This window comes from Rutidosis leptorrhynchoides, chromosome 5 (assembly GCF_046630445.1).
Source record: "Rutidosis leptorrhynchoides isolate AG116_Rl617_1_P2 chromosome 5, CSIRO_AGI_Rlap_v1, whole genome shotgun sequence".
Classification (NCBI taxonomy): Eukaryota; Viridiplantae; Streptophyta; class Magnoliopsida; order Asterales; family Asteraceae; genus Rutidosis; species Rutidosis leptorrhynchoides.
Window position 1 is genome coordinate 185,081,513 of NC_092337.1, and position 27,955 is coordinate 185,109,467.

Below are 27,955 nucleotides of genomic sequence, written 5' to 3' on the forward strand. Positions count from 1 at the left end.
AACCTCATATTCTATAACTGATGGGTCCAGCATTTTACTTTCTAAAAAAGTACAAGTTTTTTTGCTTTTTCCTTTTTATGGTACATATGAGTTTAACAAATAACAACCGTTAATAAATAATCATCCCCAAAACCCTGAGATTCTACAGGACAGTTTCATCCCCTCATCACCTATCATCTCTAATTTTGCTAAACTCCAACAGCCATGTCATCAAAGTTATCAATCCACGTGTCATTCTATAATATGCTAAACCATTAGAGACTTAAAAAATATATCTTTTCTTACCTCAAATTATAACTATAAATTTAGTTAGCCCAAACATATTGAGTGGTAAGCTTCTTTCTTTCTTTACATTTACACATTTTATTTATCATTAACATAATATAAATTTCTTAGTAAAAAAAAAATCGAATATGGCCACAACATTTCTGTTCCAGTCATCCCCAGCCATTCTTGATAAGTCAGACTGGGTCAAGGGTCAGACCCTTCGCCAGCCATCGGTCTCCGTGGTCCGGTTCAGCCCTGGTGCACTAACCGTCCGTGCTTCATATGCTGATGAACTTATCAAAACCGCGGTATGTGTTTCCATTTAGTTCAAACTTAAAAACATACCAAAACCAAGTAGTATATAAATAGAACAATTAGATTATTAAGCCGTTGTAATTGTTGGTGGTCCGCGTTGGTTAATGAAATTTCGAAGTTCCAATAATAAACCAAGTAGTATATAAATCATGGCAAGTGAATTTATTTTTGACATGTAGAAAACCGTAGCATCACCCGGCCGAGGGATCCTAGCCATGGATGAGTCAAATGCTACATGTGGGAAGCGGTTAGCTTCTATTGGTCTTGAGAACACGGAAGCTAACCGCCAGGCTTACCGTACCCTGCTTGTTACCCCTCCCGGTCTAGGAAACTACATCTCCGGTGCTATTCTCTTCGAAGAAACCTTGTACCAATCAACCGTTGATGGCAAAAAGATTGTCGATATCCTTGTTGAACAAGGAATTGTTCCCGGTATCAAGGTTGACAAGGTAATATATATCAAAATCCGGCCTTCAGCATCTTAAAATACAAACAGCACCTCAGTGGGTTATTTACATATGTTTGTGACTATCGTACAGGGTTTAGTTCCATTGGCTGGATCAAACGACGAGTCATGGTGCCAAGGTTTAGATGGACTTGCTTCACGCTCTGCGGCTTACTACCAACAAGGTGCTCGTTTTGCTAAATGGTAAGTCAAACTCTTGTTTTTGACTTGGTAGATACTTAAAAAAGGACACCTCGCTAAACCTACTTAGTTGATCATATAGGCGTACGGTTGTGAGCATTCCAAATGGGCCATCGGCACTTGCAGTCAAGGAAGCAGCATGGGGTTTGGCTCGTTACGCTGCCATTTCTCAGGTAAAAACTTACTCATACTCTAAAACAGTTATCTATATGGTTTGGATCTTTGGGTGAATACATGTAATATTAAAACGGTTCAACGTATTTAAGGTCTAATCACTGATTAGTTGGCTCGCAAACACTTTTTCGTCCCTTCTATTAGGTGACATATATATAAGTAAAAATACTTGTTCTCCCGAGTAGCCTAAACATGTATTAAATAGGCAATATCTTACAGGTACGTATCATTTGGCCTCTCTATTTCGTTCTTATGAGCATTTCTGGCCGGAAGTCCTTTAGGAAGCAATCTCTTTTGCTCTAGAATAGAGGGAGGGACGACCTTATCTAGGCGCGGGTTCTATACCCGCTGTGACGACCCGGAAATTTCCGACCAAATTTAAACCTAACCTTTATATGTTTCCGACACGATAAGCAGAATTTGTAATGTTGAATCTCAAAAAGTTTGGAACTACATTCATGTAATCAATTACCCTTTGACCGTGTTTGACGATTCACGAACAATTATGTGTATATAGATATGTATATATAATATATAATAACTGAAAACATTAACAAAGTATTTGATATATATGATACTTTACATGAACGTATTTGTTTCGATATATTTATCGACAGAATTAAGAGATAATATCAAATGATTGAATTATCAGATACATGATGATATTATTATGGGCCAATGTTATGAGGTCCACTGTACAAAGATATTTTTAACACACGTAATATAATTACATTAATAATACATACCACTGTATTTTTATGATATCAAGTGAATTTTATAAATTTTATTACTTGAGATATATAAAAGTATATTTTTTATCATATATGAATTTAAATATAAATTTTTATTTATTAATAAATGACTTGTATTATTTAGTATAATAAGATCTGATAAATATATTTAAATATATAAAATGACTATATATAAGTTATATAATAAACATGTATAGATTTTGGAAGTCATTTTGGGTCAAGTTGACTTTTGTTGACGTTTGCATGTCGGTCTCGAGCATTAGGATTGCGATACACTACGACTTGACCTAAATTGTTAGACAGATATTGACCAACATATAAATATATATACTTAATATAGGTTCGTGAATCCGAGACAAACCCTGCACTTGTTCAGTTCCGTCATATACATAATTGCTACGAAATACAGTATTGTGAGTTTCATTACTCCCTTTTTATATATATTTTTGGGCTGAGTATACATGCGCTGTTTTATAAATGTTTTACGAAATAGGCACAAGTACTAAAACTAATTCTATGTGGGTTTAAACCAGAAATATACCCTTAGCTTGGTAACATTAAACTACTTGTCTATGTACGGTAGGCGCGAATCCTAAAGATAGATCTATTGGGCCTGACAAACCCCATCCTGACTATGGGATGCTTTAGTACTTCGAGGTTATTTTAAACACACCTGATCTGGTGTACTTCAGAGGGTAAAACATGAACGTTAAGGCTTGTTACCGGGTGCCTACAACTTATAGAATACTTTTATACACTTGCGAGTGTACATATATTTATAAACGGAAATCTTGTGGTCTATTACTATTACGGAAATGATTGATTATGATAAACTAATGAACTCACCAAAGTTTTGGTTGACACTTTAAAGCATGTTTATTCTCAGGTAGTAAAGAAATCTTCCGCTGTGCATTAGCTCATTTTAAGGATATTACTTGGAGTCATTCATGACGTACTTTGAAAGACGTTGCATTCGAGTCGTTGAGTTCATCAAGATTAATATTAAGTCAATTATAGTTGGATGTAATATGAAATGGTATGCATGCCATCAATTTTTGATGTAAAGAAAGTTTGTCTTTTAAAAACGAATGCAATGTTTGTAAAAACGTATCATATAGAGGTCAAATACCTCGCGATGTAATCAACTATTGTGAATCGTTTATAATGTATATGAACGGGTCCTTTCAGTTGGTATCAGAGCGGTGGTCTTAGCGAACCAGGTCTTGCATTAGTGTGTCTAACTGATAGTTGTTAAGATGCATTAGTGAGTCTGGACTTCGACCGTGTCTGCATGTCAAAAGTTTTGCTTATCATTTTTAGTCGGAAATCATCTACTTACCATCCTTAGGAAATTACCTGCTTATCATTCTTAAGTCTAGACGCGTTTTCCTACATTTATTGCATAATAATGTATAGATGAATTCTTATCTTAGCATATCTGTTACTGTGAACTTTGATTGACATCTTTCAAAGATTCCTCCGTAATTTATGGGATTTTGGTATTATATATACATATGTAAATTATGTATTGAAGAATACCAAATCTAAATACTACAATCTATTTCATACCAAAAATTCTTTCCCTGATCATACAAGATGGATCCCTCAACCAGTTCGAGTTCCTCGGATTCTGACAGCTATGCCGATATGGATTTTCACATGAGCTCCGAAAGCAGCGTGACCGAAATGGATCAACCAATTAGCCATCATCTATTTTGGATGAATTGGGGATGAGTTCTTAATCTACTTAACCATTGGAGACAAGAAGAAGGTGATCCCTTTCATCCACCACATTGCCCTCTTGGCAATGAACCTGAAGCATTTACCGGCGAACCTGTCCGAAACACCATTTTCTCTCTCATTTCCAGAGTATCTCGTCATGATTATATACTACACCAAATTCTAGATCTTATCTATCCGCTCGTCCGAACCGACAATCACCCTGGTGTAATAGAAGAAGTCAACGAGCTTCGCGCTCGGGTAGTGGCTTTGGAGAATATGGTGCAAAGGTTACAAACACCAGCAGCATAACCAGTACCACCATCAACAACATCAACAGTACCATTACCACCACCAACAACAACCGCTTCACAAACCTCAACTTCACAATCTGTCCCACGAGCATCGACGTCATACGCCATGTAGATACCAAGGAATACCACAACGATGAATTATTGATTCATAACTTCATTGGGGAAACATTCTACGACGATTATGTAATTTCTAAAGTTTAGAAATTATCTATCCTAGCCTTAACCATAAATCAAATGAGTTTAATTTAATATTAACTCATTAAATCTATATTACATCTGAAGAAATATACACATATATATTTCCATAAAGACTGTAATAAAATTCTTTTGTACAAAATATTAATTGTGAAATTTTTTTTTAACGGGTAGGTAATACCCGAGAGATACATAAATTCACAATTAATATGTTACATTCTTCGAATCTGATTCAGCAAATCATCCATTATACTCCCTACTTTCACAACAATATACATTCTTTTATAGAAATCAAAACAACCATACTCATTCAAAATCTAATTACATATTCTGATTTTGAAATCTCAGAACTCGATTCAAGATATAACCGAAATCATCACTCTTAGATTTCTACATCTTTCAAAACTATACTTTGACTTCAAAACTGTCCTAGAACCTCATTTCTATTCATGAAACTCACAAAAATATTTGTATCATTCAAAATCTTAGAACATCATATGTATATTAACAATTACAATATGTGTTCAAACACTTCGAAATTCTTAAAGACATGCGAGATGATGATCCAACCACACATTACCCACTGTCATGCACCTAAAAAGCTCTCGAAACCAAAGTTATAGTTTAACACGTATCCATGTCAGATCCTTTGATATTTATTACCAAATATAATTTTTCAATCTCTTTCCAAAATAGACAGTTTTGTCACAGCTCCAGCAAATCACCTTCATTTGTTTATACGAATAAACCCTTCATCATTGTTACCGGGGAACCTTTCATATCTCGCCACATTAGCAGTAAACTTATCAACAACTTCATTAACCTTCGACTTAAGCCTCTCCGAAAAGCCACTATACTTATTCATTAAAACCCCATCATGTACTCTCCTACATCCTGTAACAATAACTGTCATACCAACTACTGGGAATTAGCAATCAGTATTTTGAATTTCGCGACAATTTTACGTCAAAAGTTATATGTATACATATAACGTCTATCTCCTAGACTTACATACTTCGAATGTGAATTTTCTGAAAAACATCCCAAACTATGAACTAGTTCTTTGAAATTGGAAAAATGTTGATGAAGCAGCAAAAACTGTAAACGACTTTAACAGTCAAAAGTTTAATGATAAAGAATAGTATGGTGGTAAAGCTGAGAAAAAGAGAAGGTTTGAAACTGGAAAATGGATTGAGCAGACCATGAAGGAGGCTGTGGACAAATCACAAAGACTAAACCTACCTTCAAAGGATCCAAATGATTCAGTGTCTACTGAAATCATTAGCAAACACCTTACTTCTTATTCTAAACCTTCACAGACAAATCTTCTTCATCATCCATCTATGTTAAGAATTCTAATATATTATCGTATCTTTTATTATAAATATCTTCTATATTCCTGAAGATATTTTCACAACTATTCTTATCCGAAATCTTTTATCTCTTCGCAATATCTGCGTTACAACATAAAAAGAAACTGTGTTAGTTTCTAAATTCTAAAGAAAAAAAATCGAATTTAAAATAGGAATGTTTTTAAAGTAGTGTTGGGAACTGAAGCATGAGTTAGTATAATATAATGACACTTGATCAACGTGATTATATTACAGTAAGTCATGCTGAGTTTCTAATGGAATGTGATGATTCACAGAACATACCATCATCATGTACTATTTACATGACTCTTACATTCTACCCAATTTCCAAACATATTAAGAACATATCATCTTGATAGCTCTATATTTTCGGATATTCTGGTAATTTGCCAAATCAAGATCATGCCATTACGATTTTCTTCTTAGAACATTAACTATGTTCATCCAAAAATTCATATCTACGAATTCTGGACCATTATCCGCTTGACTTAAGGCGAAAGCAAGAAGCTCCGAAATATAATGGAGAATATAAAGCCCGATAACAACCCCGAAATTTCAAAACGTGTATATCAATGCGTATAGCAATATAAAGACACGGGAGAATGAAAAACACAATAACCCCAAAGTAATGGTAGAAGAAAATAACTTCATCCGGTGGTAGATGAAAAATAAGAATGACAGATATGAAAGTTAAGAGTATATCAAGAATCAATACTTGATGAAGCATATTAACGAATGCTTTAAAGTATGAATTGGGGTGAAGACTAGAAGGTGTGAGCTGTGGAAATAAAGAAACGAATGGGGTGGATTTATAGTAAAATATCAGACAGAGAAATCGAGACAGATTATCGCATTTAATCAAAGAAGATCGTGATTTACTTAATCGCCGAAGAACCAAATCTTATTGCAAAGATTTTCTTTAAATCCCATGAATTCTGGAAATCAATCATAACTACATCATCGGTTAAAACAAATATACGTTTACTCATTTCACTCTCTTGCGATAGCTTCACTTATACTCTTCGCGTAATCAAATTGTTTTATCTATATTACTCAATGATGATAAAACTCTATTTATCAACTCATATTCATCATGAAAACATTTTTAAAGTTAGCCATGACAACCTCGATCAAATTTCGGGACGAAATTTCTTTAACGGGTAGGTACTGTGACGACCCGGAAATTTTCGACCAAATTTAAACCTAACCTTTATATGTTTCCGACACGATAAGCAGAATTTGTAATGTTGAATCTCAAAAAGTTTGGAACTACATTCATGTAATCAATTACCCTTTGACCGTGTTTGACGATTCACGAACAATTATGTGTATATAGATATGTATATATAATATATAATAACTGAAAATATTAACAAAGTATTTGATATATATGATACTTTACATGAACGTATTTGTTTCGATATATTTATCGACAGAATTAAGAGATAATATCAAATGATTGAATTATCAGATACATGATGATATGATTATGGGCCAATGTTATGAGGTCCAATGTGATTTAAGAAATCTGTTCTTTTTGACAATATTCGGAAAATGGTAAAGTGATCTATAAGTAAGAATGTGGAGTGTAAATAACTTAGATGTTGGATATCGACAAGTGAAGTAACTCGACATTTTTCATTAAGATGATTTCATACGTTTATTAAACCTTTGGACTTTATCCCATGCTTCACCAACAGACTGTAATTTAAAAACTTGAAACCTATTATGAATATATATAATTCTACTTTTCTAAAATATTTTATAATATAACGATTTAAATTAATATTAAATATATTTATACGCGTATTATACGTACATAGTTTTATACTTTTACTATACTTTAACTTTACCTTTGCTTTACTTTTACTTTACTTTTACTTTACTTTAACTTTAATAATTCACTTTAATAATTCATACTTTAATAATTCATACTTTAATAATTCACTTTAATAATCCATACTTTAATAATTCACTTTAATAATTCATACTTTAATAATTCATACTTTAATAATTCACTTTAATAATTCACTTTAATAATTCATACTTTAATAATTCAAAAATCTATTATAAATAGAATTCAATAGGTTTCATTATTTCATAGAAACTTGAAAATATATTTCTCTAAACTCTCTCAATCGAATTACATATATATATTTACTTAGTATTATTTCAAGATATTATTAGTATACATAAAATACTACGACGGAGTTATATTCAGACGATTTCAAAATAAGTTGTCAAACGGGATAGAGAGCTAAGAAAATTATGGGTTATAGCTATGGAGGTTATGGGTATTGTTCGAGGGTATTGCTCGTGAGGTCAACCTAACGTTTATCATTTTCATTGCGTCTACGTACTTTCCTGCAATATTGAATCACAATATTGATACGTGAGCATTCATATCTTATTTTTTTTATATTCATAGTGTATCCCTGACTAGTGTTCGAGTATATATGATTATGCATGTTTGTATGCTTAGTTTCGTCGTTAAATAGTTTATGATAAATCACGAATTTAATACATATGCTACTGAGATAAGGTATATGATATGCATGTCGTTAAAAAGCTAAAGAAAAATTAATAACTTTTCATTTAGAAATCGTGTGGGTTCGATGAACGGATTAAAAGATATGGCCAACTGAATTATTATTAATTTTAATATTATTATTAAAACTATTATTATAATTGTTATCAGTTGATGTTATTACTAAAATTATCTTTATTACTAAAAATTAATATTTTTATTGAAACTATCATTTTATTATTTGTATCATTATTATTATTATCAATATTATTTAATCAAATAAATATGCGTACAAAGATATTTTTAACACACGTAATATAATTACATTAATAATACATACCACTGTATTTTTATGATATCAAGTGAATTTTATAAATTTTATTACTTGAGATATATAAAAGTATATTTTTTATCATATATGAATTTAAATATAAATTTTTATTTATTAATAAATGACTTGTATTATTTAGTATAATAAGATCTGATAAATATATTTAAATATATAAAACGACTATATATAAGTTATATAATAAACATGTATAGATTTTGGAAGTCATTTTGGGTCAAGTTGACTTTTGTTGACTTTTGCATGTCGGTCTCGAGCATTAGGATTGCGATACACTACGACTTGACCTAAATTGTTAGACAGATATTGACCAACATATAAATATATATACTTAATATAGGTTCGTGAATCCGAGACAAACCCTGCACTTGTTCAGTTCCGTCATATACATAATTGCTACGAAATACAGTATTGTGAGTTTCATTACCCCCTTTTTATATATATTTTTGGGCTGAGAATACATGCGCTGTTTTATAAATGTTTTACGAAATAGGCACAAGTACTAAAACTAATTCTATGTGGGTTTAAACCAGAAATATACCCTTAGCTTGGTAACATTAAACTACTTGTCTATGTACGATAGGCGCGAATCCTAAAGGTAGATCTATTGGGCCTGACAAACCCCATCCTGACTATGGGATGCTTTAGTACTTCGAGGTTATTTTAAACACACCTGATCTGGTGTACTTCAGAGGGTAAAACATGAACGTTAAGGCTTGTTACCGGGTGCCTACAACTTATAGAATACTTTTATACACTTGCGAGTGTACATATATTTATAAACGGAAATCTTGTGGTCTATTACTATTACGGAAATGATTGATTATGATAAACTAATGAACTCACCAACCTTTTGGTTGACACTTTAAAGCATGTGTATTCTCAGGTAGTAAAGAAATCTTCCGCTGTGCATTAGCTCATTTTAAGGATATTACTTGGAGTCATTCATGACGTACTTTGAAAGACGTTGCATTCGAGTCGTTGAGTTCATCAAGATTAATATTAAGTCAATTATAGTTGGATGTAATATGAAATGGTATGCATGCCATCAATTTTTGATGTAAAGAAAGTTTGTCTTTTAAAAACGAATGCAATGTTTGTAAAAACGTATCATATAGAGGTCAAATACCTCGCGATGTAATCAACTATTGTGAATCGTTTATAATGTATATGAACGGGTCCTTTCACCCGCGGGTGGAGTAGTGACTTCCTTCTAATCTAGGGTACGATGAATGATTATCTACACCCACCTCCCCATACCTCAATTTCGTGGGATTGGGTATTGTTGTTGTTGTTGCTGTATCAGTTGTTTAGATGTGATTTGTGATGTTTTAGTATTGAATTTTCAGGACAACGGGTTGGTCCCAATTGTGGAGCCAGAAATTTTGTTGGATGGAGAACATGGAATCGACACAACATTTGAGGTTGCAAAGAAGGTTTGGGCTGAGGTGTTTTTTTACCTTGCTGAAAACAACGTTTTGTTCGAAGGTATACTTTTGAAACCTGAAATGTCCCGTTCTTATTGATTAAAAACGTTCCATATTAATTGATTTCGTTGCGAGGTTTTGACCTCTATATGAGACGTTTTTCAAAGACTGCATTCATTTTAAAACAAACCATAACCTTTATTTCATCAATAAAGGTTTAAAAAGCTTTACGTAGATTATCAAATAATGATAATCTAAAATATCCTGTTTACACACGACCATTACATAATGGTTTACAATACAAATATGTTACAATAAAATAAGTTTCTTGAATGCAGTTTTTACACAATATCATACAAACATGGACTCCAAATCTCGTCCTTATTTAAGTATGCGACAGCGGAAGCTCTTAATAATCACCTGAGAATAAACATGCTTAAAACGTCAACAAAAATGTTGGTGAGTTATAGGTTTAACCTATATATATCAAATCATAATAATAGACCACAAGATTTCATATTTCAATACACATCCCATACATAGAGATAAAAGTCATTCATATGGTGAACACCTGGTAACCGACATTAACAAGATGCATATATAAGAATATCCCCATCATTCCGGGACACCCTTCGGATATGATATAAATTTCGAAGTACTAAAGCATCCGGTACTTTGGATGGGGCTTGTTGGGCCCGATAGATCTATCTTTAGGATTCGCGTCAATTAGGGTGTCTGTTCCCTAATTCTTAGATTACCAGACTTAATAAAAAGGGGCATATTCGATTTCGATAATTCAACCATATAATGTAGTTTCACGTACTTGTGTCTATTTTGTAAATCATTTATAAAACCTGCATGTATTCTCATCCCAAAAATATTAGATTTTAAAAATGGGACTATAACTCACTTTCACAGATTTTTACTTCGTCGGGAAGTAAGACTTGGCCACTGGTTGATTCACGAACCTATAACAATATATACATATATATATCAAAGTATGTTCAAAATATATTTACAACACTTTTAATATATTTTGATGTTTTAAGTTTATTAAGTCAGCTGTCCTCGTTAGTAACCTACAACTAGTTGTCCACAGTTAGATGTACAGAAATAAATTGATAAATATTATCTTGAATCAATCCACGGCCCAGTGTATACGTATCTCAGTATTGATCACAACTCAAACTATATATATTTTGGAATCAACCTCAACCCTGTATAGCTAACTCCAACATTCACATATAGAGTGTCTATGGTTGTTCCGAAATATATATAGATGTGTCGACATGATAGGTCGAAACATTGTATACGTGTCTATGGTATCTCAAGATTACATAATATACAATACAAGTTGATTAAGTTATGGTTGGAATAGAATTGTTACCAATTTTCACGTAGCTAAAATGAGAAAAATTATCCAATCTTGTTTTACCCATAACTTCTTCATTTTAAATCCGTTTTGAGTGAATCAAATTGCTATGGTTTCATATTGAACTCTATTTTATGAATCTACACAGAAAAAGTATAGGTTTATAGTCGGAAAAATAAGTTACAAGTCGTTTTTGTAAAGGTAGTCATTTCAGTCGAAAGAACGACGTCTAGATGACCATTTTAGAAAACATACTTCCACTTTGAGTTTAACCATAATTTTTGGATATAGTTTCATGTTCATAATAAAAATCATTTTCTCAGAATAACAACTTTTAAATCAAAGTTTATCATAGTTTTTAATTAACTAACCCAAAACAGCCCGCGGTGTTACTACGACGGCGTAAATCCGGTTTTACGGTGTTTTTCGTGTTTCCAGGTTTTATATCATTAAGTTAGCATATCATGTAGATATAGAACATGTGTTTAGTTGATTTTAAAAGTCAAGTTAGAAGGATTAACTTTTGTTTGCGAACAAGTTTAGAATTAACTAAACTATGTTCTAGTGATTACAAGTTTAAACCTTCGAATAAGATAGCTTTATATGTATGAATTGAATGATGTTATGAACATCATTACTACCTTAAGTTCCTTGGATAAACCTATTGGAAAAGATAAAAATAGATCTAGCTTCAACGGATCCTTGGATGGCTCGAAGTTCTTGAAGCAGAATCATGACACGAAAACAAGTTCAAGTAAGATCATCACTTGAAATAAGATTGTTATAGTTATAGAAATTGAACCAAAGTTTGAATATGATTATTACCTTGTATTAGAATGATAACCTACTGTAAGAAATAAAGATTTCTTGAGGTTGGATGATCACCTTACAATATTGGAAGTGAGCTAGCAAACTTGAAAGTATTCTTGATTTTATGTAACTAGAACTTGTAGAATTTATGAAGAACACTTAGAACTTGAAGATAGAACTTGAGAGAGATTAATTAGATGAAGAAAATTGAAGAATGAAAGTGTTTGTAGGTGTTTTTGGTCGTTGGTGTATGGATTAGATATAAAGGATATGTAATTTTGTTTTCATGTAAATAAGTCATGAATGATTACTCATATTTTTGTAATTTTATGAGATATTTCATGCTAGTTGCCAAATGATGGTTCCCACATGTGTTAGGTGACTCACATGGGCTGCTAAGAGCTGATCATTGGAGTGTATATACCAATAGTACATACATCTAAAAGCTGTGTATTGTACGAGTACGAATACGGTGCATACGAGTAGAATTGTTGATGAAACTGAACGAGGATGTAATTGTAAGCATTTTTGTTAAGTAGAAGTATTTTGATAAGTGTATTGAAGTCTTTCAAAAGTGTATAAATACATATTAAAACACTACATGTATATACATTTTAACTGAGTCGTTAAGTCATCGTTAGTCGTTACATGTAAGTGTTGTTTTGAAACCTTTAGGTTAATGATCTTGTTAAATGTTGTTAACCCAATGTTTATAATATCAAATGAGATTTTAAATTATTATATTATCATGATATTATGATATATTAATATATATTAATATGATATATATTCATTTAAATGTCGTTACAACGATAATCGTTACATATATGTCTCGTTTCGAAATCCTAAGTTAGTAGTCTTGTTTATATGTATGTAACTCATTGTTAATATACTTATGGAGATACTTACTTATCATAATCTCATGTTAACCATATGTATATCCATATATATATCGTCATGTCGTTTTTACAAGTTTTAACGTTCGTGAATCGCCGGTCAACTTGGGTGGTCAATTGTCTATATGAAACATATTTCAATTAATCAAGTCTTAACAAGTTTAATTGCTTAACATGTTGGAAACATTTAATCATGTAAATATCAATCTCAATTAATATATATAAACATGGAAAAGTTCGGGTCACTACAAAACCAAGCATGGTTACCCCTGGTGCGGACTGCAAGGAACGAGCTACACCGCAACAAGTCGCTGATTATACTCTCAATCTCCTCAAACAAAGAATTCCACCTGCAGTTCCAGGAATTATGGTAAGTTTACCTACAAATCATCAAATTTGTTTTATGCATACTTAATGATTTTAAATTTTAAATCTGAAACCACCAAAACTTTTTTTTTTTTTTTGGCTAAAGGAAACCACCAAAACTTATGATAAGATGAATACATAATCATCAGTTTGGTTTCGGATTTCTCAGTTTATTCGCGTTCAAAATCTATTGAAGACAAAACCGAAACCGAATTTAAATGCAAAACCAAAAACCAAATTTAAATTTTGCTTGGTTGCGGTTAAAGCCGAAAAAACCGCAAAATCATAATTTAACAGAAATAATTATAACAAATCGATATTAAGTTCAACTTTAAGAGGTCTCAGGTTCGAATCCGGTGTAGGATGAATATTTTGTGGTGGCCAGGGAAGGGTTGGAAACAGCTAGGGAGTAATCCTGCTGGGCTGCTACACAGAGTAGGGTTCAGACCCTCAGCGGAGGATCGGGTACCCTGAACAGGAAAAAAACCTTCTGCTTGTTATAGTACTTTTTTTTTATATATATATTATTAATTTGATATATTATTAGTTGAATTCTGTTTTCGGCTTAACCGAGTTCAGAAAAGTATAATAGAAAACCCAATCGAAAATTGAATTCAAATTCGATTTGATTTTGATTCATTCGGTTCGGTTTCCGGGTTTATTGGTTTGAAAACTAAAAATTGAACACCATTCCCAAAAAAATTGAACACCCCTACCTGTAACGCAGTTTTTGTCAGGAGGCCAATCTGAAGTGGAGGCAACACTGAACTTGAACGCAATGAACCAAACCCCGAACCCATGGCACGTGTCTTTCTCATACGCACGTGCACTTCAAAACACATGCCTAAAAACATGGGGAGGAAGACCCGAAAACGTGAAGGCTGCTCAAGATGCTTTGCTCCTCAGGGCTAGTGCCAACTCTCTTGCGCAGCTCGGTAAATACACGGGTGAAGGTGAGTCCGAGGAGGCTAAAAAGGGTATGTTCGTTAAGGGTTACGTCTACTAATTAAGAGGGTTTAAACTCACTGATAAGTGTGTACTGACCATAATCTAAAGAAAATGGTTAATGGAGAGTGCTCTTTTAGTATATAGCATGTATGTATGTACTTGTAGCAATTTTACATGTGTTTTATGTGGGATGAATACTAATATGTGGTAATTTTCAAGAGATATCGATAAGATGATTTTTGTATGATGTCTCATTGTCTCAAAAAAAATAATGTTAATGTGACTGGTAAGTTACGAAGTCATGGATTGTTAATGCGAATGAAACTGATTTGCGAAACGCGAAACTGAAAACTGAAAATGGGTCTTGACCCAACTCGACCCTAAAATTTAAGATGAAAATCGGTCTCAACCCAATCCGGCCCGGATCTCGACCCAACCAGTTCGACCCATTTTAAATGTGACCCGTTTTGACCCAAACCCATTTGATCATTGACCTCGACCTGACCCAACCCAACCCATTTTCCAGGTATAGATTATACCATAAACAATACTAATGAAAAGAAGTTAGCCTAAGGGCCTGTGTGCTTTGATCTGAATAGACTGATTCATAGGTTCTTTCGAATTCGGTCAGAGTCTAACTGTCTAAGAAGTTCAAAATAAAACTTAGAACCCACGTTTTGCATATTTCTAACATATTAGACTTCTGCAGAAGTCATAATTTCATTTAACATGAAATCTTACTGAAGGTCAAAACGATACTTATCTTATTCAGACTAGACTGTTCATTCAAAACTTACTATAAAACAAGCATATTATCTTTATAACCAAACTCCAGACCGACATTTGAATCATTCAACATTGAATCTTATCTGTTTGATCGAACATGGCCATATTTTTGTTCACCTTAGCAATGTCAGTGATCTTAAAGCTTGGTGGCTTTGTGAGATCTACAACATATATGATATTTATTCGAGTTGTACGCACATACCTTATGTCACCTTATGTCGATCTTTGAAGAACCAAGAATGTATACTATCATTAGCAGGTGCCAGTTGTACTCGTGTTTTTCAGGTACTCTTGGCGTGTATGACTCAATGTTAACTCCAAATCTAGGGAAATATTATTCGTTTACATATATATTCTGCATTTGCATCCATATCATGCAGCAAAATTAACAATCAACTAACTTTTCGAAAACTTATATTCAAAAGTACTGGTTTCAAATCAACAACACTAATCATAAACTAAACATCTCATTCCCCTTCCAAAGTATCTAAAACTAAATCTAAACCACAATACATTCGCTAAATCTAATAGGCCTCTGCTAAACTAAATAATGCTCATCCATTCGATAATTATCCCAAGCATAATATAAATACATGACAAAGTATTAGTACGTAGTACCGGTGATTAGTGGAGGAACTAGGATTTTTTTCACCGGGGGAAAAAAATTTAAAACCGTAGCAATTTTTTTGGACAAAATATGGAGGTTTTGGGGCAAAAAATTGAGGTTTTTAGGTAAATTATGAAGGTTTTTGGGCAAAAGTTGAAGGTTTTGGGGCAAAAGTTGAAGGTTCTGGGGCAAAATATATAGGTTTTGGGGTAAAAAAAATCGCAAACTCAAAAAATCTAAAATTTTTATATTAAAAAAATCCACTGGGGCGGGTGGCCCACTTCCCCATGTAGTTTTGCCTATGCCGGTGATGATATTAGGATGATCCTATATGGCTGGCTGTATATGCCAAAACACAGAAGGTCAACATCTTGATAAGAAAATTTTTATTATGCTATCTTTTAAAAAAAAAAAAAAACCCCCATTTGTCAAAATGCTAGCCTTTAGATGAGAATATTGTCTTTTAATCTCAGCCATTAAAAATGCTTATGACATCATTTAGGGAAACCAACAGCAGTTACAGTTTTTAATTCCCTTCATGCCCATTGTTTAAATAATTATTTACTTAGTTTACTTAAACGGCTCTATTATTGGGTCGACAACAATCGTCGATTTATTGGCGACTTGACTGACTCTTAGATCCTAAATTAAATTCCAGGCAAGATTTAAAACCCATGGAAATTTTGAATCTACCATTTTCATGGCGTCTATTATTATTATTTTTATTCTGTATTTTTAATTTATTTTTTTTTAAAAAAAAACTTTTTCCTACTTAAAGGCCGGAGGTCCTCTCGGAAGCAATCTCTTTATCCGTCGAATAAAGAGAGGGATGACTTTCTCTACTCTTGAGAGTGTTTCACTCTGGGTGGAGAAATGACTTGTCTTTATTTCTCGGATAGGGGAAGGATTGTCTACATCTCACCTCCCCCATACACCACTCATGTGGTATTGGGTTTTGTTGTTGTTGTTGTTGTTGTTGTTGTTGTTGTTGTTGTTGTTGTTGTTAGTTTACTTAAATTTAGTAAAAACTGGATAAACCGATGATACATACACTTTATATTAATTGAATAGCCCAACAACCCAATAACCCATATAACCGAATTAAAAACTGGTCCAACCCGTCTACCTTACATCAATTTTGCAACGCGTTAATAAAAATAATCTCTCATCTTTTATACTCGCTCCTTCCCATATTAATAGTCCACATATAAAAAACATACAGTTTAAAAAAATGTCATAAAAATTTTGTACTTTTTGTTTACTTTCCAGTTTTACCCTTACATTTTCTTTCTTATATAATCATATCCACATACATTAAGGACGTAATAGAACTTAAGCTTCTTAATCTTGAAGTGGACTATTATTTTGGGACATCCCAAAATGGAATACTGTAGACCGGAGTGAGTATATAAGGCCACTCCCTGTCGTGACTAACACTATTCATCATTATACCTTCTACATCAGCACCACATCAGCATCCAAATCCTATAACTAAGTCATGAAATCCTATAACTAAGCGCTGCCTATCATGACTAAAACATCTTACCCTTAACTACCACATCATTAATTAATTTCTTTTTATATGTTTTTAACTAACAATAATAATAATAATAATAATAATAATAATAATAATAATAATAATAATAATGGGTGTACAATATAAATTATGGAGTAAATGATTGTACAATATAGATGAAAACTTGTACAATGCTAGTATAATAACAGTTGTACAAAATGCATATGAATTTGTAAATTTGGTGAAAGGGGTGTTTAACTACAAAAAGTGAGATGAATGACCTCACAATTCGTGATACGCTCATTAAATTGATGGTGAATGTTGTATAATGAATTCTATAACTAATTAGTGCCTATGGTATTATAGGGATAATAATGAATGCCACATACTTTTTTCTCTCTTTAAAAAATGAAACCTCCTTTCCAAGATCTACTTTCTCTTGCACGGCTCACTCCTTTCTGTTCTAAACCATCACCAGCTTCCGTCTCTTGTTCCTGCCGTTTTGTAGGTACGGCTTTGTGGTCCTCTCCGGCCACCGGCATCTTCCGGTGGTTTGGATTTTTTTGTTTTCCGTTGAAATAAGGTTCAATCGTTCAGGCTCTTGTTTTCTCCGACGTAGATCGTCCCGATGTCGTCTCTTGTCACTCTAGCAGCTACCAGGCGGCGATTTCGAGCCTTAGTTGCTCTGGATCTGGGATCTGTGTGAGTTTTGGGGGTTGGTTTGGGGTTCAGTTCGGTTGGAGTGACGGGTCTGCTGCTAGGCTTACTTGACGGGTCCATCGCAGAGCCTTCTTCTTCTTCGGTAGTTGTAGGCGGCGAGTTCATCGGAACTCTACGGGTACTGAAGGTCGGATTTTGGTTTTGTGTTGGGGTTTGGTTGGTCTTGGCGGGTTTGCTTTTGTTCGTGTGTTTTGTTGAAATCCGGCGGATTCCGGTGGCAGGAAGGCTGCCGGCAGCTCCTGAGAGCGGGCGGCATTGGGTGGTTGCTTGATGTTGCTGCCAGTTTCTTGGGGGTTGCGGGTGGCGACAAACAGAGGCTGGCCTTCATTGCTAGTGACATCGATGACGGCCGTTGGTGGGCTTAGATGACGCTGGTAGTGGTGGTTGTCGCTGGCGGTCGCCGGTTGTTGCTTTTGACTGTTGTGGCTGATGGCGCTGTTTACTGTCTGCTTGGGTCCGGGGGTTTGTAAATGTCCTTTGAAAACTTGGTCGAGATGACTGGTTCCTATCTGGTTTGGTTCTGCATTTGGTACTGTTCGGATGCGGCTTGTTTGGTTCATTCTTTACATTTTTCCCGTTGCCAGGTCGTTAGTGGGCTTGGTGTTGTTGCTGGCGTTGTTGACTTTGTTAATTTCGGCAAATAGGCCTCGGGTTAGGTGTCTTGGATTTCCTGGTGAATGATTTGAATCTGCAGTTTCTGAGGAGTTTTATTGCGGGATTGAATACAGTGTCGGGATTATGTATGTGTTTTAGGCTTAGGTGGTGGTGGTTTGTTTGTTTGTTTTTCCATTTGTAATTTCAATTGCTCGCTATGTCTTTCAATGTTATCGTTCAATGTGTTTTGAACGAACTGAGCGAAGGTCAAGGAGTTTTGGTCGTCTGTGACCAATACTTCCACTTCAGATCGTCATGATCTGTCCAATGTTGTCCCACTGTTGCCTTTGTTCTATTATATATATATATATATATATATATATATATATATATATATATATATATATATATATATATATATATATATATATATTAATATTTTCGCAAAAAAAAAAAAAAATGAATGCCACATCACAACAAGAGTGGTTAACTAGCCTATAATGAAACCATAGGTTGTGGTCTAAGGTCACTCCCTATCGTAACTAAACTATTCATCCTCTTAACTTTCTACATCAGCGCCGCATCAACAATAATATCTTATAACTAACTCATAACTAAACACTCCCTATCATGACTAAAACAATACTCCTCTTAATATACAACGTACAAGCAATAAAGCATCAAGTCCAACAATAAAAAGCCACCGGGACCCACAATTCCTATAACTAACCAAAACTCTTCCATTAAATCCATAGTGAGTGCGAATAACTAATGCGGTTAACTAAGTCGTGCCTATAATTCATTACGGGTAAATGGTCTAATAATAAGAAAGCACAAAACTTCTTTGGATGAGTCCTTTAATGAAATCAGATTTTGTTCATCTATCAAATATCATAAACCTAATTAACTTATGCACACCCAATATGATTTTCTTCATCCATCAAATTCGAACTGATTTTGTTCATGTATCAAGTTCAAGGGCGTTCAATCCATGGAAGTAAAGATTGAAAAAATCCAGGTTATGTTTAACAAATTTAACCTATATTGCAACTCATGCTCAAAAATTGATATGTTCCTGATTTTTTTCTTCGAAAACTTCTATAATATAGATCGACGAATATGAGATGCAATTGATTTATTGTTCAATCACATTTGTTCTAAGATAAATTTTTTCTCTGGTTCTTGCATATGTTGGAGTATCATGTTCTTCCAAATCAAATATGGAAATAAAATTGACATGTGCTATAATGTTCTTTGTTCATGCTAAATTGTTGCAGATTTATACGGGGTATATGTTATCCAACTATCCAATTTTATATCAAATTGTGATATATTTTTATTTGTTTATATCAGATTCTGATATATTTTTATTTAATTAACGTTAACGATTATTACTAATGTGTATTCTAAACTTTCATAGATCTGGAAGTGTGCATATAATTGGATGTTGAAGAAAAAACGACCTCCCATCTTTTCATCCGGTTATCCTAAATTTATTTCATCTATTCGTCAGGTATTTTATTTATATATTTATTTAATTATTATTATATTATTATTATTATTATATTATATTATATTATACCTACATACTAAAACACGCATCAGATTTCGTCGTTTCAGTTCTATCTAATTCTCGTTTTGAGTTTGTGTTCACACTATAAACGTATACCTACATACTAAAACACGCATCAGATTTCGTCGTTTCAGTTCTATCTAATTCTCGTTTTGAGTTTGTGTTCACACTATAAACGGTCCCTCAACTTCGTCTCAATTTAAACAACGACCCCTCAACTTTACACTTTTTCAGAGGTAAAAAACGTAAATATATAGTTTTATTAAAATAAAAGAAACTAATTCCACCCGAATTTTTAACAGGCCATATCTTCTCACACCGAGCGAGTTAAATTTTTACGAGACCACCGTTCAACTTGAAAAAATCTAATGAACACAACGGGACTAACTATGCGCGAAACGGACATCGTTAAAAAAACACTAGATAACGGGCCATATATTCTCGCTCGGTGTGAGTTAAATTTTTCCGATACCACCCTTTAACTCGAAATAATTTTACGAACACAGCGCGACTAACTATACGCGAAACGGACATCGTTAAAAAATCACTAGATAACGGGCCCTATATTCTCGCTCGGTGCTAGTTAAAAATTTTCGATACCACTCTTTAACTCGAAATAATTTTACGAACATAGCGCGACTAACTATACGCGAAACGGACATCGTTAAAAAAGCCCTAAATATTTTCGAGCTATATTACATACATATACATACACGTCCAACAAACAATCCAACTTACTAGATATATTAGGTACAAAACAACGTATATCCAAATTCGACTGCGCGTCGAATACAACCGCAGCAACGCGCGGTCGAATTTTTTCTAGTTTTTAATCATTCTTAACTAATACTACTTTATTTATATATATATAAATTTATATATAAATTGTGGTAAATGGTGTCAAAATTTGATTGGCTAACCCCATTCGTTAACAGTAACTCCTGACCCGACCCATTTGCTTTTAACCCTAATATCTTCATTTAGGGTTTATACACCCACGCATCTGGATCCTTCTATCACTCTCTTCATCCTTCATCGACCTTCACCTACATCCTGGCGATTTTCTACCTCGCTGCGTTCACGATTTTTTTCTCACTTCAGGTAAACCTCAATTGATACTTTTGATCGACTTTAAACACTAGATGATGTTATAAGCTCTTGATTACATACAAATTCACACTTCTATACGAACTTTGTAATTAATTAGTCTGATTGATGTGTATTTTGGTATTAGCATGAAGGTGATTTTTTCATTTAAAGAGGCGTGGTATCATTTATCAGATGAATATCCGATTAAATACGAAGGAGCACGACCTCCGCCACCAACAAGGTAATTTTTATTTTTATATTTATTTGCTTTTTTGGTTGTTATTTTGGATTGTGCCTTGAAAATCGATGTTGATATATGTGTTCAGATTGTTATAAGCGATTCTGCATCTGTTATTTTCAGTTTGTTTGATGAATTCTGTTACAAGTTAAATGTGTACGATTGAATTGCTAAACCGTTGCTTTAACATTTGTCTTTTTTTTCTTCCTGTAGTTATTAGCTATTTCTGATGCAGTCGGATGAATTTATGGCTTAAATAAGGAACTTGGTCAGGAAAGATCGTGTGTTAGTGACACTATATTCTCATCTATTTTCTATTCTTTATACTGGTAATTGTGTTTTATCTAACTTTTTTCCCTTTGATATGTTCTTGCTGATCAGACAACAAACTTACTATGAACAGAATGTTACAGTAAGGATTGTGTATAAAGGTTTTTGGCCGACATTAGAGTTTATGAGATCCACCCAGTTAATTTGTGGATCATTAATATTTTTAAGCCCTTAGCCCTCAAGAAGTGCCACGCGGACTTTCAATAAATGTATGGCCAACGTCTTTGTTAAGTCCAATTGTTGTATTAGTGTCATTAATCGTCTCCGACCAGGTTTTTTCAGCGATTATTTTTTTCCCTATTCGGTATGGTTTCAGGCGGTATTAAAATTACTACGGCTTCTTCGCCAATCGTCTCCGACGTAAGCATCATCGGTTTTGTATTTCCCTGTTTTGGAATTGCAATTAGGTGAATTTTCTACTTGATGTGTTTCATAATTCCATGGCTTTAAAAAAAAAAAAATTACTGATTCCATTTGCTTATTTTCCTAACTTCTTAGTTGTGATGCTCCAGTGACTGTTCTTATAATAGAGTTTATATGATAAGGAGTTACTATTATTATTACAACTTCTATTGTTTTTTGCTATATCTTTTGGTTTTTGGTTAGGTATATGGCTAGCTTTGATTGTTGATGCTTAGGTTATTTTTTTCCAGCCCATGGTACACTTAATTAATTGCTATCGATCACATTTTGTACATACATTTATTTGCTGGTACATTATTCCAAGACCCTGAATTGAACACCCTAAACAAAGAAAGTTGCAATTGTTTTTCATATTAAATTTTTGGACATCAAAATAATAGATTCTTGCAATTTATGATTTGTAATGGTGATCTGCGGTGTTCTTTGATTAGGTTGCTCTCCGTATCTACAACGATTCAAAACGACGATGTGGGAAGCTCCTCCTTAGGTGCAGTTGACTTCGTCACTCAAGAGATGATCCAATATATCGGAAGACAACTTCTCACTCGAGTGCTTTCGGTAAATGCTTCCGTTCAAGATCCGCTTATCGGAAGACAATATCCGCCTATCTTTTTGTTTTGTTATTGAGTTTTTAAGATTATTAATCGTCTCTTTTTTGCAGGTGTCCTACCCTCCACGATTAGTTCATCATCTCTGCCCCGTAAATCAGCATGCTATTGAAGGTAGTTACGTTGGCTTTTCTTTGTTCATTTTACTTATCATTAACAAGGATAAGTAATATTAGATGAGAGTTTAGTACAAATGTCTTACATACAAGGATTCATTTATTAGATGATAGAATTTGTTTGAATAATGACTACATTTTATTAGATGATAGAATTTTATAATTTGCATAAGTGTCAACTTTTATCAGCAACTATATATGTATATGTAGTTTGTTTAAATAATAATTTTACATATTTATAACTTGCATATATGTCAGCAGCTGTAATGATACGCATACAATAGATTTTTAGTGTTGTGAAAATGAAGTTGCAAAAGGGTGACTGAATCATTTTTAAGCATTTTTTGGTACATTTGTATTTAATTTTACGTTCTTGGTACTTTGTTTCATAGGCATCACCAACTACTATAATGATCTCGGCGACTGAAATTGTGTCTGCAGATACTGTGGTGCCTTCTTCTGGTATGAAGAGAGCCTAAGATATCCGTCTGCAAACCTTTCTTTTAATCGTTGCTGCCAAGGTCGTCGTTTCGATCTGCCAAGAAAGGTGGTAGTTGCTACCATTGGGTATGGTTTTCTTATTTTCTTCGTATTCCTTTTTTTTCCAAGTTTTCGAGTCATTGTTCGATGTTTATTTGTTAATGTGGCTGTCTTAAGTGAATTTGCTGGTGTTAAGAATTTCAGTTTCTAAAGGTTTATAATTACTTTTGTACACATGTATGTATTAAAAGTACTGAAGAACGTTTTAATCAATCATATGCTTCATTAGTTACCTGATAAAAATATATAAACTAATGTGATCGCAGATTCGCAAAGTTGCCCAGTAATACTCTTACAATGATACTGACGAAATTTTCTGAAAGTCTAATTCAGCTGACTCAACAGCTATTTGCAGAAAATGGTATATTTTTGGTTAGATTATTTGTTCATATTACTATGCCTTATGTTTTTTAATGATGTGTTAGTAATGTTATTTTTTTCAAGTTGCAGTTGGTTATTTTGACACTATAGATCAACTGCTGTTCGTCCAAAGTGGTATACTCCTATTTGCTTTCTTTCGAGCATTATAATGGGTTATTTTTTCGTTAATACTCCTACGTTTTTTATATATTTTTGCAGCTGCTGATGGTATGTTTTGATTTGCATATTAGGTGTTTTGCTGGATAAGTATCAACTCTAACTCAATATCTCCATATTTTACTGTACAAATAATTTTTTGCCAACAATGTTATCGACAATCAGTTTTTACAGCTCCTTAATGATATTGGTAATCGTTAGTCGGTGGGCACAACTTTTTGCTCGCGTTCTTAGACAGATTGTTAGTTTCGTTCCGTGCTCAGGTAAGGCTGCTTTATATTCACATGGTCGTTATTGTTTTTTTAGTAATTTATAAATTATTTTTTTTTAATTTGTCTTCCGATCGATTTTGAACTTTTCATGTTGTGTATGTATTCCTTGTAGTATTGGAATTTTGTTTTATATATTTTTTAGTTGTTTCTTTAAATTGGTTGTCTTATGCCATGTTTCAAGATACTTATTAGTTTATATGGGAATTTTATTGTAGGATGTTTCAAGTATATTGGAAGTTTAAGGTGAATCGATGAAATGATTGAAGCCATTTTTTAGCCAACATAGCTTTTGAAAGAGTGCCTTTACAAACCGTGTGGTATGATAGTATGTAACAACTGGAGTTGATGATAACGATGATAACTTTGTTGTATAGTTTTGGTGGCATGTTGTCACCTACAGTTTAATGACACCATAATATAATTTGTAAATTTGTAATATAGAAAGCTAATATGTTATCTAAGAAATGTAAACGAGTTCACCGCCGCAACGCGCGGTGAATCAAATGCTAGTTTATATTTAACTAGTTCGGTTTAGCCCGCGGGATGCGGCGGGGTCTTTCGGTCCGTGTATTCATATTTAACGCAGTTTTATTTACAGAAGGAAAAACGGCCCATGTGTTATGCGTCGTTATTGTTGTCTTTAGTGTTTTTTAAAATATGTTCGGTTCAAACGTAGTTAATTTCGTTTTGTTGATAAAATTATTTCGAGCCTGACGGTGGTGGTGAAAAAATTTAACTCCTGGCGACTAGGAAGATATGGGATGTCGTTGTCTTTAGCATTTTTTAAAAAGTGTCCGTTTCGAGCGTAGTTAGTATCGTTTTGTTCATAAAATTATTTCGAGTTTGATGGTGTTGTCGGAAAAATTTAACTCGATGCAAGCGGGAAGATATGGGCTGTCGTTTGTTTAGCGTTTTTTAAAAAGTGTCCGTTTCGAACATAGTTAGTCTCGTTTTGTTCATAATAATATTTCGAGTTTAATGGAGTGGTCGGTGAAATTTAAATCGGAGCGAGGAGGAAGATACGGGCTGTCGAAGGCGTTGGGGGAGTTTTTATTTTAAGTTAGGGAATTGACAATTTAATCCCCGTGGTGCAGGTTTTTTTTTTGTAACTTGGTAAAAGTTGAGGGGTGTGTTTTATGAGGGAGATTTGGTCAATGTCGTTTTGACCCAAAAATGGACGGAGGTGGGTGTCAAACGACACATCCTCCCACCCCTTTTAGGATTAAAAAATAAATCTATATATATAACTAAATTTTGACTCCTAGCTCCATTAAATAGATTATTAACTCCATTTATTTACCTTATTTTTTTACCCATCTTCACCTCTTAACCCCATGATAATTCAATGTAAAAAAAAAAAAATTTAAAAAAAATTAACCATCATAATGTATGCAAACGCGTAATAATTATAATATTAATCTATATATAAATATAATTATAGATTAAACCTATTTGTACTTCCGTATGTTTTTTAGAAGTCAAAAGCGAGTGTCATGTACTTCCCTCTCCTCTATCACTGTATAACCGACAGGTTCTTCATCTTGAAGGTGTTATGCCGTCGTCGGAAAATTCCCTCACAACGTACATGCAATCGACCGTCGCTTCTCCTTCTCTATGGATCCAATAGCAGGTTAGATTCTGTTCATTTCCGGTGACGGTCTGTTCACCTTCTTCATAGATCTGACCAGCCATTATTAATGCCCGTAATTAATTCGATGTGCTATGTACAATTAAATTATCATTCGTAACTCCCTGAAATTAAGTTGGGTATTTGTTATGAAAGCCCTTTCAGATCCCTTTTCAATTATGATTTTCACATTCGATGCTGTTCATCGTCTTTCATCTCCACCTATAAATTGTTATCATGTACAGTATTATTATCTCTTATCAAGCACAATCGATATTGCATTATTATATATTATTAAGAATTCAAATGGCACAACCTATTGAAAACTCCATTGCACAGGCCGGTCAGCGCACTTATGTTTATCTCCATGAATTGTAGATAGGTCAGGACGCGGTCGTGAAGGTCATGATATGCAGGACATGGGATACTCACACCGTGTACGGCAAATACCTCAGCACAGACTTTATAGCTTCTGATGAGAAGGTGCAAATTCCCATTTAGATTGTTGATTATTTTGTATATAATTATTATTATATATATCTATAGGTATATACAATGTGATGCTGTGTTTGGTGCCTATCTATTTGTATTGGGTAATTTTTTAAAACCACCATGTACTACATTTATACAGGATAGTGCTGTCCATTAGTAATGTTTATTTTTTGGGCCACTATATAATTCATCTGGTGCCTATCTATTTGTATTGGGTAATTTTTTACAACCACCATGTACTACATTTATACAGGATAGTTTTGTCCATTAGTAATGTTTATTTTTTGGGCCACTATATAATTCATACATAGATGATAAACTAGGAGAATGTTTGTATACATAAATATGTATATGTATGTATGTATGTATGTATGTATGTATGTATATATATGTGTATATATATATATATATATATATATATATATATATATATATATATATATATATATATATATATATATATATATATATATATATATATATATATATATCAGCAGCAGATGTTTATTTGAAGCTACAACTGGCGGCCATTACATGTGTGACATTTTCCCTTTTCCTAATACTTTGTTATGGTTGCCTATAAAAGAATGTGTATTATACTAACACAGCTGCTAGGGTAGGCATGTGTTTAGTGTGTCTTTATTTTCAAATAAGTGTAAGACTATATTCTTATTTGATATGTACAACGCTGACATGTGTGGCATATTGTTCAGGGAAATGTCATTCAGTTGACCGCCAAAAACACGGTGGCCCATTGTTTTATTCCAAGGCTCAAAGAAGGCTCAGTGTATTTGTTAAAGAATTTTGAAGTGATTCCGAATAGAGACACTTACCGTATACTCAAGGACAACAACTTCCTCATCCAGTTGCAGGGGTCCACCTTTCTCAGGCGACAACCAAACGAAGGCTCTAACGGGTTCATCCGCCACCCTTTCAACTGTATTGCATTTGAGTCATTGGAAGCAACGGACGGAAAGTACTTGATTGGTAAGAGTTTTTAAAAATCCCTCTTATAGTTTTGGTTAGAGTTAACTGCACAATGAGTTGACCCTGACTGCTGACTATGTTACATATGCTGTTGGATGTGTTCTGAATGTGGGCTCACCCCAGCACCCTAAAAAGGGCACAAACACTCTAGAATTCGAGCTTGTAAACGAGCGGTACTGAACCTACGTGGCTGGCTATTTTATTACTAAAAGAACTACCTAGATATTATTGACTAATTTGATGTAACCTCTTATTTGGGTTTCCAGGGGCCAGCAAGTAAGGGTCACATTATGGGGCAACCTAGGGACTTCTTTTCTGCAGAAGAAACCACCACCACCGGCTCAGTATTGCATCATTTTGAGCTCTGTTTTCGTCAAAGAAAACTACTATGGTAAGCTTCACTACTATCGCCATTTCTCGCTACACTGTGATAGTGGAAACACGCATCCATTG

At 33.6% G+C, this 27,955-nt stretch overlaps 2 protein-coding genes across 17 annotated transcripts; both read left to right on the forward strand.

Moving 5' to 3' along the window:
- The first annotated feature begins 413 nt into the window (after positions 1-413).
- On the forward strand, positions 414-14,505 carry LOC139850531 (fructose-bisphosphate aldolase 1, chloroplastic-like). Its single transcript, XM_071840102.1, has 7 exons — positions 414-575; positions 762-1,031; positions 1,122-1,231; positions 1,311-1,401; positions 9,978-10,138; positions 13,392-13,503; positions 14,227-14,505. The coding sequence occupies exons 1-7, from the start codon at positions 414-416 to the stop codon at positions 14,503-14,505; spliced, it is 1,185 nt and encodes a 394-aa protein (XP_071696203.1).
- Positions 14,506-19,541: 5,036 nt separating this feature from the next.
- Positions 19,542-24,831, forward strand: LOC139846785 (uncharacterized). 16 transcript variants are annotated; one of them, XR_011759172.1, is made up of 13 exons: positions 19,542-19,688; positions 19,948-19,958; positions 20,091-20,183; positions 21,228-21,344; positions 21,478-21,573; positions 21,784-22,260; positions 22,755-22,881; positions 22,985-23,045; positions 23,489-23,614; positions 23,854-23,948; positions 24,038-24,082; positions 24,199-24,387; positions 24,612-24,831. XR_011759172.1 is itself a non-coding variant. In XM_071836317.1 (13 exons), the coding sequence occupies exons 9-13, from the start codon at positions 23,885-23,887 to the stop codon at positions 24,641-24,643; spliced, it is 246 nt and encodes an 81-aa protein (XP_071692418.1). In that variant the 5' UTR covers positions 19,716-19,958; positions 20,091-20,183; positions 21,228-21,344; positions 21,478-21,573; positions 21,784-22,307; positions 22,755-22,881; positions 22,985-23,045; positions 23,489-23,614; positions 23,854-23,884; the 3' UTR covers positions 24,644-24,831. The 16 variants fall into 16 exon arrangements, 1 of the variants encoding a protein (XP_071692418.1); XR_011759182.1 differs by lacking the exon at positions 19,948-19,958 and having other exon boundaries at positions 21,784-22,109; positions 22,217-22,307; XR_011759183.1 differs by lacking the exon at positions 19,948-19,958 and having other exon boundaries at positions 21,784-22,109; positions 22,217-22,260.
- Positions 24,832-27,955: the final 3,124 nt, after the last annotated feature.

Excerpts from the sequence above, each read along its gene's own strand:
- LOC139850531 (XM_071840102.1), top strand. The coding sequence starts at position 414 with ATGGCCACAACATTTCTGTTCCAGTCATCCCCAGCCATTCTTGATAAG. Across the intron at positions 1,402-9,977 it reads GTTACGCTGCCATTTCTCAG|GACAACGGGTTGGTCCCAAT; the intron begins GTAAAAACTTAC and ends TTGAATTTTCAG. Across the intron at positions 10,139-13,391 it reads ATACTTTTGAAACCTGAAAT|CATGGTTACCCCTGGTGCGG; the intron begins GTCCCGTTCTTA and ends TACAAAACCAAG.
- LOC139846785 (XM_071836317.1), top strand. The coding sequence starts at position 23,885 with ATGATACTGACGAAATTTTCTGAAAGTCTAATTCAGCTGACTCAACAG. Across the intron at positions 23,949-24,037 it reads ACAGCTATTTGCAGAAAATG|TTGGTTATTTTGACACTATA; the intron begins GTATATTTTTGG and ends TTCAAGTTGCAG. Across the intron at positions 24,388-24,611 it reads TAGTTTCGTTCCGTGCTCAG|GATGTTTCAAGTATATTGGA; the intron begins GTAAGGCTGCTT and ends ATTTTATTGTAG.